We start from the raw sequence: 13039 nt of genomic DNA, 5'->3' as shown, positions 1-13039 counted from the left end.
GCTCCGTTCTTTGGGTGATTTCTCGAAGCGGATCGGACTCCGGCCTGCTTTGTACCTGAGTTTGGCTCTGCAACTGAGCTATCGCTATTTTCTGGGCTTGTAACATCTCGAAGATCATCCGTAAGCTGACTCCGATCTCCTCCACGTTATGGGCGTCTCGAGCTACAGTTCGAGTACCGCCCTGAATATTTTTTTTCGGTTCGGAACGTTGGATCGCCTCAAGAGCCACTTTGAATTGACATCTAGCGGTACTTCGACTCGGATTTCAGGTACTTCGACTCGAGCTTCAGTGACATCGTTAAGTGGCCTTCCGGCCCCAGGTATCAAGTTGTTGGTTTCATCCTGAAGGCCGGCTTCGTGGTCGATAGGTAAAGCCATGAATCGAGGGTTTGCCATTGCTGATTCAGAGTTGTAAATTGTTGCGTAATCCGAATTTGTATCAAACAACCACTATTATCCTTAGCCCCACGGTGTGCGCCAAACTTTTTACTCGAAAAATCGGATATAGTTGAATTTATAAGTAGTTCTAAGGATATGTGATATAGCTTGATATAAATTGTACATAGAAGCGGAAATGTTTAGATTCTTGGCTATAGAAACAGGATATAAATTATTGAACAAGAAGAGTGAGTATGCTGAGTAAAACAAGCTCAAGAGATTTATTCTTCAATAAATAGAAGTAGTCTTTTCTTACAATGTGTGAACCCCCTTTGTGCTTACAAGGATTCCCCCATTTATAATAGAAGGATCTTACTTTATTTATAATAAAAAATATATAGTGGAGAACCCATGATGAATTGTCTCTTCCTCGATTCCCGTAAAGATTCTCTCCCCTAGTGTTGTTGCAACGGCTCCTGTCTGCGAGCTCGATACTGGCTCGAGCTCGGTATTGGGTCGAGCCCTCGGCCTTGGTTCGAGTTCGATATTCGGGGTGAGTGTCAATCTGTTTGTGCATCTCCAACAACCTTCATGTTGCCTTGCGGTTCGATTTGGTCATGGGCTTGATAATAATAACGAGTCGATTCCTCGATCGGTCTTGGAGCTCGAGGCTTGTTTGTACTATCCTCGGAACTCGTCTCGAGCTCTCACTTCTATCGCTTACCATTCGAACTCGATCAAACGTACGGAGACCGAAATCTATTTCGACCGTATACAATTATTATTAATCTTTAGTTTAAATATTCTTTTAAAAATATTTTCCACTCACCAATCAAATACAAAAAAATATTTTTCATTAAAACATTCAAAGAAAAATATTTTTCCTTAAAAATCATTCCAATCGCATGAAACACATCCTTAAGGTCATTTGGTACGCGAGATAAGGTGAGATAAAATGTGGTACTAAATTTATACTATATTTAATTGACAGATAGATTTATACTGTCAACCAAACATATTATAAACTTAGTATTATTTTATCCTAAATTAATTTTGGGATTATAATCCCGGAATAATTTAGTCTGGCTATCCACCTTTCTGATATTTTCTATTTAGTTCTTCTTATTCCGAGATTCGGTTGTTTTAGTCCCTCCACTATTTTCCCTCTTTCACTTCTCGTCCAAAACAGCTGGAGTATGACGGTTGAGGTAGCAAACGGGGTAGCAAACATCGTCGGCCATTCCAACGGCGATACGAAAACTAACCCTAACGACGTCTCGAGGAAATCAAAGGAGAACGAGCGCCGCCGTAGGCGGCGAAAGCAGAAGAAAAATAATAAGGTATCGTCTCACGGAGAAGACAGTGACACCGCCGCCGCCTCTGCCGCCGCTGACGCTAATGGCGTTGCTGATGAGAACTCCGATTTTCAGAAGGTATTATTTCCAGATTATCTTAAAGTGTAATTGATGAGTAATTGTTATGGTGGAGATATACTTTTTACCAATTATTTAAGCATTTATTTTGATTTGCCGATGAATTAGGGTTTTTTAAATTGGGAATGATGAACATGAAAATAGTAAGAGTATGCATGCCTTTCAATTTTTCCTTGTTCTTAATTTTAGAATGCATTAGAAAAGAGTTTACGTTTTATGCATTGCGGTGTAATAAATATGTACATAATCAGGTGACTTGATTAGGTATTTACAGCTAAATCTCTTAATGAACAGTACCCATTCTCTCTCGATTTATCTTGACAAGGTGGGGTTGCTCTGATAGTAAGCAGCCTCCACTTCCGACCAAGAGGTTGTGAGTTCGAGTCACCCCAAGAGTAAGGTGAGGAGTTTTTGGAGGGAAGGGTGCCGAGGGTCATTTGGAAACAGCCTCTCTACCCCAGGATAGGGTTAAGGTCTGCGTACACACTACCCTCCCCAGACTCTACTAGTGAAATTATACTGGGTTGTTGTTGTTATTTTTTCTTTTTAGTCCGTCAAAAAAAGAATGATATTTATTTATATTTAGTCAAAGTTTAACGGTAAACTTTCAATTTTACCCATGATGAGATGATTTATTGTCACAAAAAGTTTTATGGCTTATTTTAGACCATAAGTTTTGTCTCTTAAACTCCCTTCCAAGTCAAATACCCTCACATAAATTGGGAGTAAATGATAATTGATAATTTGATTAAAATGGTAAGTAACCTGCTATCACGGGTTAAAATTTACTGATAGCGTAAAAAAATCTTTATACTTATCCGTGTATGTTACTTAAATCCATTAGAAAAAGTACATATTGAGCCATATCAAGGCTTGATATAAGGGTAAGCTATGTTGCTCAGACCGGGGTGTAGGTATTCGATCTGGGTGCAGCTTTAGAGGTTGGATTCTTTGTCACATAAATTTTAGGATTCAGAGGTATGAATTCGAGTGCGGATACGAGTGCTAGGGCCAATTAATGTATATTATGACATATAAAGTATATATTTCGGTTAGTTAAAGTTATTGAACTAAAATTATTAAAACTTTATTCTCTATAAACACTAATATTTTATTCATAAGATATCGCGCATAATATATATATATATATATATATATATATATATATATATATATATATATATAAACCCTAGGTGATTTCTTCTCATCTGTTCAAGCATTGGTAGACAAAGTTATATGGTACCTGTTGCTGGTAGGAGATAGCAGGTATCTTGTGGAATTAGTCAAGGTCCGCGTAAGCTGGTCCGGACGCCACAATACGTGTAAGCTGGTCTGGATGCCACAATTATAAAAAAAAGACATAAACCCAAGAATTAAACCAAATGCCCAATCAATCTATACTTCTCGGTCATAGAATGGAATCAAAGTATCCAAGGTAAGTTGACTAAATCCGCTATGGATCCCACATCCTCATCCATATACCTATGTCGTGTCGATAAGGGTGCAACAGGAATTTTGAAGAGTCCGCCCAATATAGAGGGTAAGTCAATAGCGAATAACCTTTTCTTCCCTGCCTCCTCGAGCTTCATTCCCATCCCAAAGTGACAATGGCCGTAGTGGAAGAGGGTAAGATTTCTATGTGGATTGGACATATCAACACCTTTTGCATCTTTTTATTTTAAAGGAAATATGTAAGAATAATATAGTGTTGGGTCCTGAGAACCGGGATGGCCGAAGATCAAAACCTAAATGTGGCACGGATTGATCATCGAAGCCTAGGCAATAACAATTAAGGAATTTGAGCTCTATGTAGCTAAGAGCTACCTTCATAATCAATTCATTAGGGTTGTCATCTTATACCCGGAAAAGTATCCACCGTTTTCTTTATCTCTTGAGCCTTATAGCTATGGGACTTCACTTTTTTCTGAGTAAGCAATCAATCTAAGTTCTATGCATTGACAGTGTAAAAACGATTTACACTGTCTGGTTATTTAAAAGGTAAGTTCTACGCGTTGATAGTGTAATAAGATTTACACCATCATATTATTTAAAAGGCAACTGCAGCCATTTCTTCATACAAATATTTGGTAACATAAAAAGAATGGGAAGCAATCCTCTATAACATGTCAAAAATATACTGACAGTAACAACATCTTACATTCTTTTTGATAAGGTAAAGTTTATGCTGGCAATGTATATAACTTGAATCTATATGCGATATAGGTGGCTATCTAATGTGCCAGCTTGAGAACAGCTTGGTAAGCCTGCTTATCAGGGTTACAACAGATGGGCTCACATTCAAAGTTTCGAACTAAATGAGTTCTCTAAGTCTTACTCCTAAGCATCAACCGCTCAGCCATTTCGTTGGGGACTACTATATGGTTGCATATGTTAATTATGGGAAATGTGATTTATGCAAATGTTCTCTCTTTTGACTATCTGTAAGGAATTTTCTCCAGAAAATGACTACTTGCTCTTCTTTGAAATTGTTTTGATCTAGTGGGCTTCTTACGGACTGGTGGATGTTGAGTTTGTATTTTCTGACAATTCTCGTGTTTCATAATTATGTCATGTGAGGGTTTTATCTGGAAGATCCTATTAATTTCTTTGCATCAATGATCTCTGTGCGTGTACATTTTCGTAGGGTTAACTGGAGCCATTTGACATAATTATTACCGTGTCTAAAAAGTGACTATACAACAACAACAACCACCCATTAGAATCCCACTAGTGGGGTCTGGGGAGGGTAGAGTGTACGCAGACCTTACCCCTACCCGGAGGGGTAGAGAGGCTATTTCCGGGAGACCCTCGGCTCAACAGACGAGACAATAAAAAGTGACTATATACGCCTGATATATACCTTGCTAATGGATATGGTTTTCTTTATTTAGAAGCTGCAGGATAGTTTGGTACTGTCTAGTACCTTTGATTTTTGCTATATCTTGTCATACTATAGCGTAAATGTTGTGTTTGTTGATTTTTTTTGGGCATGGTATAACGTGTATACAAGTTGATTTTTTTTGAATATCCAAGGTCCAGCTAGTAATGAAGAAACAATGTTCATCTATTTGTCTTTCTAAGGTCATAAATATCATAGCTTGGATAAAGTTAATTTGTTTTTTCAATTGAAATGATGATGTGCATGAGCTTCTATTTTGACATGACTCATCTCTTTCCAAACAGTAACTTGTTTTTGCAATTGAAATAGTGATGTGCATGAGCTTCTATTTTGACATGCCTCATCCTTTTCCAGAGACTGTTTGTTATATGTTGGATTCTTTCCCAGAGCCATTATTGTATAATGAAATGAGCACTTTCTCTAAACTATACTTTTATTTTTGTTGTGATGTTTTTTGTGACATTGTTATGCATTTTATGGTGTTTAGCTATTGATCTTTACCTTGCTTCGTTCTGATTCTTCAGTCTTTGGAGCAAGTTGAAGTGGAATATGTCCCAGAGAAGGCAGAGTTAGATGGCGAGTTGGATGAGGAATTCAGGAAGGTCTTTGAGAAATTCTGTTTCGTCGATGCTACTGGTTCTGAGGTATAAAGTGCTTCATTGTTGGTATATGATGCTGTGTGAACTAGTTTCAACTGAACTATGTTTTGCCTTCGATCTTCTTTATCGTTCAAGGTGTTGAAATTTATTCCTGACATCAGTTCTCATTTTTTACCATTTGCATAACTTTTTCTTGGAATATCAGGAGAACGATAAGATGGACGAGAGTGCTGCTGATGCAGCCTTAAAGAAAAACCCTTATTCAGATTCAGAGGAAGAGCAGGACGCTCAGCCGAAGGAGAAGGGTATTTCTAACAAAAAGAAAAAGGTCCATCTCAGCTTCTGTTTGCTGATTTTGTTAGTTACTTCTATTTGCTTACCTCGAGTAGATTTAAGACTGAATTATTTCTCCCTGATAAAAAAAAAGACTGAATTGTTTCTCTATTTCAGCTTCAACGTAGGATGAAGATTGCAGAACTGAAACAAGTCAGCACGCGGCCTGATGTTGTTGAGGTATGGATAGTCGAACATTATTATTATTTTGTTCTGATACACGCCAACAATACATTATGATCATTTATCCTATGCAGTTTGGTTTCCCTGCAAATTTCTCTGCCTAAAAAGAGGTTGTACCTCTGGTGGGCAGTCCATCATTGAGGGTTTCTTGTTCTTATCCTTTCAGAGTTATGCTGGCGCCGCCAAGTCCCTTGGAGTTCCTTGTCGTGCCTTTTCTAATATCTGCTTTGTCTTTGGCCGTGCTTCAATTTCTATGCTTTAGAACATTTCGCAAACGTGAAACTTTATAGATATTATTGCTATGAAACAAGTTGAAATGCTCACCCATAAGGTAGTTGATATTATCCTCTTCGTAAATTTGTCTTGGGCAGGCCAAAAGAAAATCTTATTTCTTTCCATTATCCTCCTATTAACTGACCCCTTGTCCGAAGAGTCGAAGAATCCTACCTAAAAGTTGAACAGATCTGGGCATGAACCTCATACCAAGACCTTTTCCATAAATAGTCCCGATTGAAGGGTCAGCATAACATGGAATGAGATCTTCTTATGATACTAAGTCTGCTCTTGTTTAATGTCATAACCATCTTCATGGAACCAGCCTTTGCATGAGTAATGCAGGTTCTTTCCCACTCTTGACAGTGTAACATTGGTTTCTCGTACATCCGGCATCTTACTCCTTTCTATTATCCTCCTACAGTATACTGAGCAATTGCCCACACGAGTCCCTGAATCCTACCAAAAGTTGACCAGATCTGGGCATGAATCTCATACCCATACCTTTTCCATACATAGTTACAATTAAAAGTTCACGTAAAGTAGATGAAATCTTGTTATGATAATAAGTCTGTTGTTTTTTAATGGAGTTGCCATCATCGTCATCATAATCATCTTCATCATCTTTTCCTTCTCCTCAGACTGGAATCAGTCTTTGCATGATCTGATGCAGGTTCTTTTGCACTCTTGGATAGTTAAACATTGATTTCTCGTGTATTTGGCGTCTTGCTCGTCTTCATCTGACTACTGCCATCCATTTCTGTATGTAAATTCCAGTTCTAACTGATGATTATTTTACTTATTGATGTGTTATATGTCGTTTAGGTATGGGACGCTACTGCAGCAGACCCTAAGCTATTGGTATATCTGAAATCTTACCGAAATACTGTTCCTGTTCCACGACACTGGAGTCAAAAACGAAAATTTTTGCAGGTCAGTCATCACTGCTAATTCATATATTTAGGTTACCAAAAAAATTATTTAGGTTCCCAATGATAGTGCAGATATTTTGTACCTCTTCCACTCATGTAACAATAAATAAGGATAGAACTTGGTTAAATAAGAGGGTTTGGTTTGGGAAGGGGGTGACGGATAAAATCAATGAAGTTTGTCTTATATGTATATATGTGGTTCTTGCAGGAGAGCGGCCTTGACACTGGTGGAGCCTCAACATGTAGGTCTTTGACAAATGGAATCTTCATGATTCTATCTTTGTGTATATTTTGTGGGTTGGGGTTGTAGGGTTTCTCTGTTTATTGGTGTGGGTTGGTCAAAAGATATTTCTTTCACTTTTCAACAAAGTGTTTCGAAAAGTATAGCTGCATTAAGTACCTTCAAGTTCGAGTAACTAAATGTTCCCTCACTGCAGAAATCAAATTATTTTAGCTGTCTTTGCATTTTTCACGGCTTGAAGTGGCTAAATGCCTAAATCTATTGCTATTATCAGCCAGTGTGGTCATCTAAGCCATTCACTAGTCCTTTGGATACGCTATTATTAACTTCTCTTTCTTGTATTACATTTTTATCTCATCAAGCCTTGAATTTGGTTTTCAGGGGAAACGTGGTATCGAGAAACAGCCGTTTCAACTGCCTGACTTTATAGCTGCAACAGGAATTGAGAAAATTAGACAAGTACGGTGAAATTTGCGCCATTACTTATATATTCCTTGCTCAGGTGGCCTCGTGAAATAGGAATATGTTGTATAAATTAAACTTATTTTAGATGTTAATACCCAAGGTAGAAAATTCTGAGGGTCGGTATTAATTTTCTGAACTTTTAAAAACTACTGGCATCAAGAAATGATGGCCTTCATTTCAGCATCACATCAAGACGTGTGATAATGAATGAATAATGTCAATGACTCAGTAGCTATATAAAATCCATCAACGTATTTGTTGTTGAAATAGTGTAAAGATAAAGCATAATTCAACAAAAAGAAGATGCTGTCTACAAATTTCTTGATGATATACTTTCTTATATTGACTGCTCTTGGTATGGCCCTAGAAACCCAATTCTTTTAATTTGAAAAAGATAGGCTCCAATTATGTTAGTAAACAGATATGAAAAGTATTTACCTGGAACGACACATCGTGTTTAAAAATATTTTTGTTTGAGAAGATGCAGTAAATGATTATTTTCTGCTAGTATGTATTGTTCATTGTTTATGCTTGACCTTGTTTGATAATCTTGTTTGTTCTCTTTGTGTAGGCTTACATTGAAAAGGAAGACAGTAAGAAGCTTAAACAAAAGCAGCGGGAACGAATGCAGCCAAAAATGGGAAAGATGGATATTGATTATCAGGTTTCCCAATTTTCTTTAATTCCTTGATGATTACTGAACCTGACAAATAATTCATGCCGTGTCAAGTGCATGGAAACTTCTGGTTAAATTGTTAATTGCTGTACTATTCTGCTGAGTCTCCAGATCATGTTATGTAGGTTCTCCATGATGCCTTTTTTAAGTATCAGACTAAACCAAAGTTGACTAGCCTTGGGGATCTATATTATGAAGGAAAGGAGTTTGAGGTACATAATTTCTCTTTCACATTGTTGAATCGACTTATGCCTCTTTCATGTCTTGCTTGCTTACAGCTTTGATCATTCTCTGCCTTCTGGTATTTCATCAAATTCCTGAGAATAGTAATGCCACAGTTTTTGTTGATGTACTCTTATATGACCATGTTTGATGCTTGATTCATTGGGCTATAATGTGTTAGATTTTTTTCCGACATCTGCATCATATCTTGATTTCTATATGCAGGTGAAGTTGAGGGAGATGAAACCTGGGACTTTGTCTCAAGAACTGAAAGAGGCTCTTGGTATGCCTGAAGGCACTCCTCCTCCTTGGCTGATCAATATGCAGGTAAGTTAGTATAAATTGAATCGCTGTTTTATTGGGGGTGATCATTTTTGTTCCCCTTAAGTCTATTGTCTTCTTGCTAGTTCGCTTTGCTAACACTTTTCTTCAACTCACAATTTGCTGTTGCAGAGATATGGTCCTCCACCCTCTTATCCTCAATTGAAGATTCTTGGACTCAATGCTCCTATTCCACCAGGAGCCAAGTTTGGCTATCACCCTGGAGGTTGGGGTAAACCGCCTGTTGATGAGGTAAGTTCCAAAACCTTTCAGTTTATTGGAACATTTTATATCCTCCGTATCATATTGTGAAAGATGGTGTCTTTTGCTGTAATTGTTTATTGTTCTTGACATTTTTTCCCTTATTTGTTTGACATAGTATGGGCGCCCTTTATATGGAGATGTCTTTGGTGTGCTGCAACAAGACCAGCCCAACTATGAGGTATGCCTACTTGTATTATCTTTGCTGGAGTTATTTCTTTCTGGAAGTAAGTTCCTGGCGTAACATTTTGCTTCAATGTAGTTCCAGACCAACTAAAATGCAAATCATTACCTATAAATAATTATGTATTTTTGGAAATGCACCAATTTAAAGTTTGTGAAACTTACCAGAGGTGTTGGTAACCATGAATAATTTTGAAGTAGCTAAGAAACATCGCATGTAGGAGTGCTTGATATTTCATGATTTTTTCATGAAATTCAAGTATGTGGTCCTTGTAATTGGTGTAGCCATGTGTTCTTGGATCCTATTTTTTGCTTGATGTGGTCTCTAATTACGTTTGTCGTGCCATTTATGGTCATGCTTAGGATGAACCTGTTGATAAGACTAAGCATTGGGGTGACTTGGAGGAAGAGGAAGAAGAGGAGGAAGAGGAAGTGGAAGAGGAGATGGAGGAAGAGGAACTGGAAGATGGTATTCAGTCTGTGGACAGCCTTTCGAGGTAGTACTTGATCCAAACCTTTTTTTAATCATACAAAATCTATAGAAAACTTGTATTAGCTCAAACTGTCACTGTTCCCTTAATTTTCTATTCTCCTTTCTAATCTGTACATGCACTGTGAAAGCAGTCTTTAAGAGCCTGTTTGGAAAGCCACCTAGGAATTGGATTTGGGTGTAATTGGGTGTAATTACACAGTTTGACATGTTTGTTTGGCCAAGTAATTACTTGGTCAGCATGGAATTGGTGTAATTGGTTGGAGGGGTGTAATTACACACTCCAATTCTCGGGGGAGGTGAGAATTGGTGGTAATTACCTCGTAATTACCTTGTAGTTTCTTTCCTTTTTGTTTTTATTTTAATTTATTTTCTTTATAACTTTTTATTTCTATTTTTTAATTTTTTTTAATTTTATTTTACTTTTTAATTTCTTTTGAAATTTTTAAAAATATTTTTCTTTATTCATTATTTATCGTTTATTTCTCTACTTTTACTTGTGATTCCATGTAATTGCTTATATTTTATTTTTTATTTATTTTGTTATTCTATTTTTGAAATTACACCTCATAATATTAGAAATAACGAGTCATTAACAAACTTGGCATATAATGAGTGATGCAATTAAAGTGAAATTTCGTTGTTGAATGTGATTATAAACTTATTATGTTTCCTAATCTTAAGTTGTAGTGGAATTTACTATTATTATGTTGGAGTTTGACATATGCTAAACTTTTTTTTTTTTTGGATTTTGAAATTGTGTTATATTCATGGTCCCAATTTACTTGTTCTAGTAGTATTGGCTCACATTGCATGTTGTTCATTTTTTAGTTAGAATTGATAGATTAGTTTTGTCAAACATTTGAATTATGTTATGACATTATATTTATACATATTAATTTATTTTACCAAACATGAATTCTATGATGTTTTTACAAAACGTATGTTTTTAGTTTTTGTAAGTATCTAAACTAAATATTATTAATTTGGAATATATATATAAATTATTTTTACAATATTAGTTATAAATATATGATTACTAATTAATGTATATTCACGAAAAACTATACATCTTAAATACGGAGTAAATATAATATCATTTATACGTACAAAAATTTATAGGCATACATTTATTATATTAACTTTTAAGTTTTGATAATTACTTCATTTAAAATTTAATCTAATCGAGTAATTACACTTGTGCAACCAAACAGTAAACTTGTAATTACACTATGACAAACAAACAGGTCGTCGTAATTATACAACTGTGTAATTACTAGGCTGTGGTAATTACACTAATTCCAATTACCTGGTGGCTTTCCAAACAGACCCTAAGTTTTTTTAATTACATTTGAGGTATCACATTTCAATGTCTTTGCTTGTTCATGTAGTACTCCAACTGGAGTTGAGACTCCCGATGTTATTGACCTTCGGAAGCAGCAGAGGAAGGAGCCTGAGAAGCCTCTCTACCAGGTGAGAGCACTATATGTGGATACTGTTTTTTGCATTCTAATAGACAAATGTTATCTCTTTGTCAAGAAACTCACTTACATATACTTGTTTTTGAAGGTGCTTGAAGAGAAAGAAGAAAAGGTAGCTCCAGGAACTCTTCTTGGAACAACTCATACGTAAGTACTTGTTTAAGCTTCTGCAGAGAGTTGTATCTGGCACCTCTCCCTTTTCTCCACTGTGTGACTGATTTTCCTTTGGCTGTACAGGTATGTGATTAACACTGGCACTCAAGACAAGACTGCTGCCAAAAGGGTAATTGAATGTTTTTGTCCTCTCTCCTTGTATGCTGCATTTACATGCAAATTTCATGTGGTCGTTGTCTCGTTGAACATTGACTTTATGAACTGTTGAAAGCAGAAAGCAGTGCATTATGATTGTTCTGTTGTTATCCTTCATGTGAAAATTCTCACAGGAGTGAAGTGTCCTCATCCTATTTATGGGGTTATTTGAACCCTGGTAATGAAGTGGTATTATTAGATTTCATGTTCACAAGAATGGATTGCTCTCATCCTGTCGTTTGGACCATATTTTCCCCGAGTATGTGACAGTAGTTTGTTGTTTGTGAACTTGATGCTATGATCAGTGGATTCCACTTGCGGTTTCATTTGGCTTCTATAATTATATTTTGCATCTGATTGATCTTGTTCTGCTTGTTTGAGGCTTAGTGACTTGTTTGTGAAAGATGGAAAGAATGTATTATCATTGATAGAATATAAAATGGTGGATTTTTTTTTTTTGAAAAGTATTTGGTAGCTAAGTGGAAATGCATGAACTGAAGACCATGATATGCCACCACAAGATATCTTGTTATTTCTTTGCCCAATGTCAGATTTGGTATTTCATGATTGTTTCTGTTTGGTCCCTATTATTTTATTTTCTTTATTTTTGTGGGGACACTTTGATTAAAATTTTGCTTGAAAGCAGGTCGATCTGCTTAAAGGTCAGAAATCAGATAGAGTTGATGTTACTTTGGCACCTGAAGAGTTGGAACTGATGGACAATGTCCTGCCAGCCAAGTGAGTAGCAACATTATTAATACTGTTTAAGTGGATTCCATATGATTTTTTTCAGAATGTACTGAAAACTTTGTCTGCCTTTCTATAGATACGAAGAAGCTAGAGAAGAGGAGAAGTTGCGTAGTCAGAGAGAGGACTTCAGTGACATGGTAGCAGAGGTGTGTGATTATTTCATCTTGTCTCTTTCATATAGTCTTTCTCAGTCGGCCTATGCTTCTTGTCATTGGTATTTTTAATGCATACTAGTTCTGACATGGTCAAACTGCTGCAGAATGAGAGGAAGAAGAAGCGCAAGATGCAGGAGAAAGAGGGCAAGTCGAAGAAGAAAGATTTCAAGTTTTGAGGGGGATCTTGCATTTTTTAGTCTATACCATCTAAGATAAGATATTTTAGGCCAGCAGTGGATCCAGCTAAAGGGCATCCGACCTTGCAAAGTACGCGCATTCATTAGTCATTTTGCACTATATATGTACGCTTGTAATGGCTTAATGAAGTGGTATCATTTTATGTTTAGCACAGTGAGGTTTTATTCGACTCTTCTCACTGATGAATGTTAATGTACGTGCTATGGCAGAGCTTGTTTATAATGGACTAATATTTCAGCTTGATGCTTGAACTTGAA

At 36.5% G+C, this 13039-nt stretch overlaps 1 protein-coding gene across 2 annotated transcripts; it reads left to right on the top strand.

The window, feature by feature from the left end:
• Nucleotides 1-1512: 1512 nt before the first annotated feature.
• LOC104090236 (uncharacterized) lies at nucleotides 1513-13039 on the top strand. Of its 2 annotated transcripts, XM_033654564.2 has the most exons (19): nucleotides 1513-1811; nucleotides 5235-5354; nucleotides 5515-5637; nucleotides 5760-5822; nucleotides 6924-7044; nucleotides 7238-7272; nucleotides 7653-7730; nucleotides 8308-8400; nucleotides 8538-8624; nucleotides 8860-8961; nucleotides 9088-9207; nucleotides 9335-9397; nucleotides 9763-9896; nucleotides 11281-11362; nucleotides 11459-11517; nucleotides 11608-11653; nucleotides 12326-12417; nucleotides 12506-12575; nucleotides 12689-13039. In XM_033654564.2, the coding sequence occupies exons 1-19, from the start codon at nucleotides 1575-1577 to the stop codon at nucleotides 12758-12760; spliced, it is 1797 nt and encodes a 598-aa protein (XP_033510455.1). In that variant the 5' UTR covers nucleotides 1513-1574; the 3' UTR covers nucleotides 12761-13039. The 2 variants fall into 2 exon arrangements, with proteins under 2 accessions (XP_033510455.1, XP_009593588.1); XM_009595293.4 differs by lacking the exon at nucleotides 7238-7272 and having other exon boundaries at nucleotides 6924-7031.

The sequence above is a fragment of the Nicotiana tomentosiformis genome, chromosome 9, assembly GCF_000390325.3.
Source record: "Nicotiana tomentosiformis chromosome 9, ASM39032v3, whole genome shotgun sequence".
NCBI lineage: Eukaryota > Viridiplantae > Streptophyta > Magnoliopsida > Solanales > Solanaceae > Nicotiana > Nicotiana tomentosiformis.
This window is presented reverse-complemented; position numbering and strand designations above follow the sequence as displayed.

What these genes read in the sequence shown, in the direction of transcription:
- LOC104090236 (XM_033654564.2), top strand. Translation starts at nt 1,575, where the DNA reads ATGACGGTTGAGGTAGCAAACGGGGTAGCAAACATCGTCGGCCATTCC. An exon ending in CTTGGCTGATCAATATGCAG is followed by an intron (nt 8,962 to 9,087) that starts GTAAGTTAGTAT and finishes TTGCTGTTGCAG; the next exon opens with AGATATGGTCCTCCACCCTC. An exon ending in ACAAGACTGCTGCCAAAAGG is followed by an intron (nt 11,654 to 12,325) that starts GTAATTGAATGT and finishes GCTTGAAAGCAG; the next exon opens with GTCGATCTGCTTAAAGGTCA.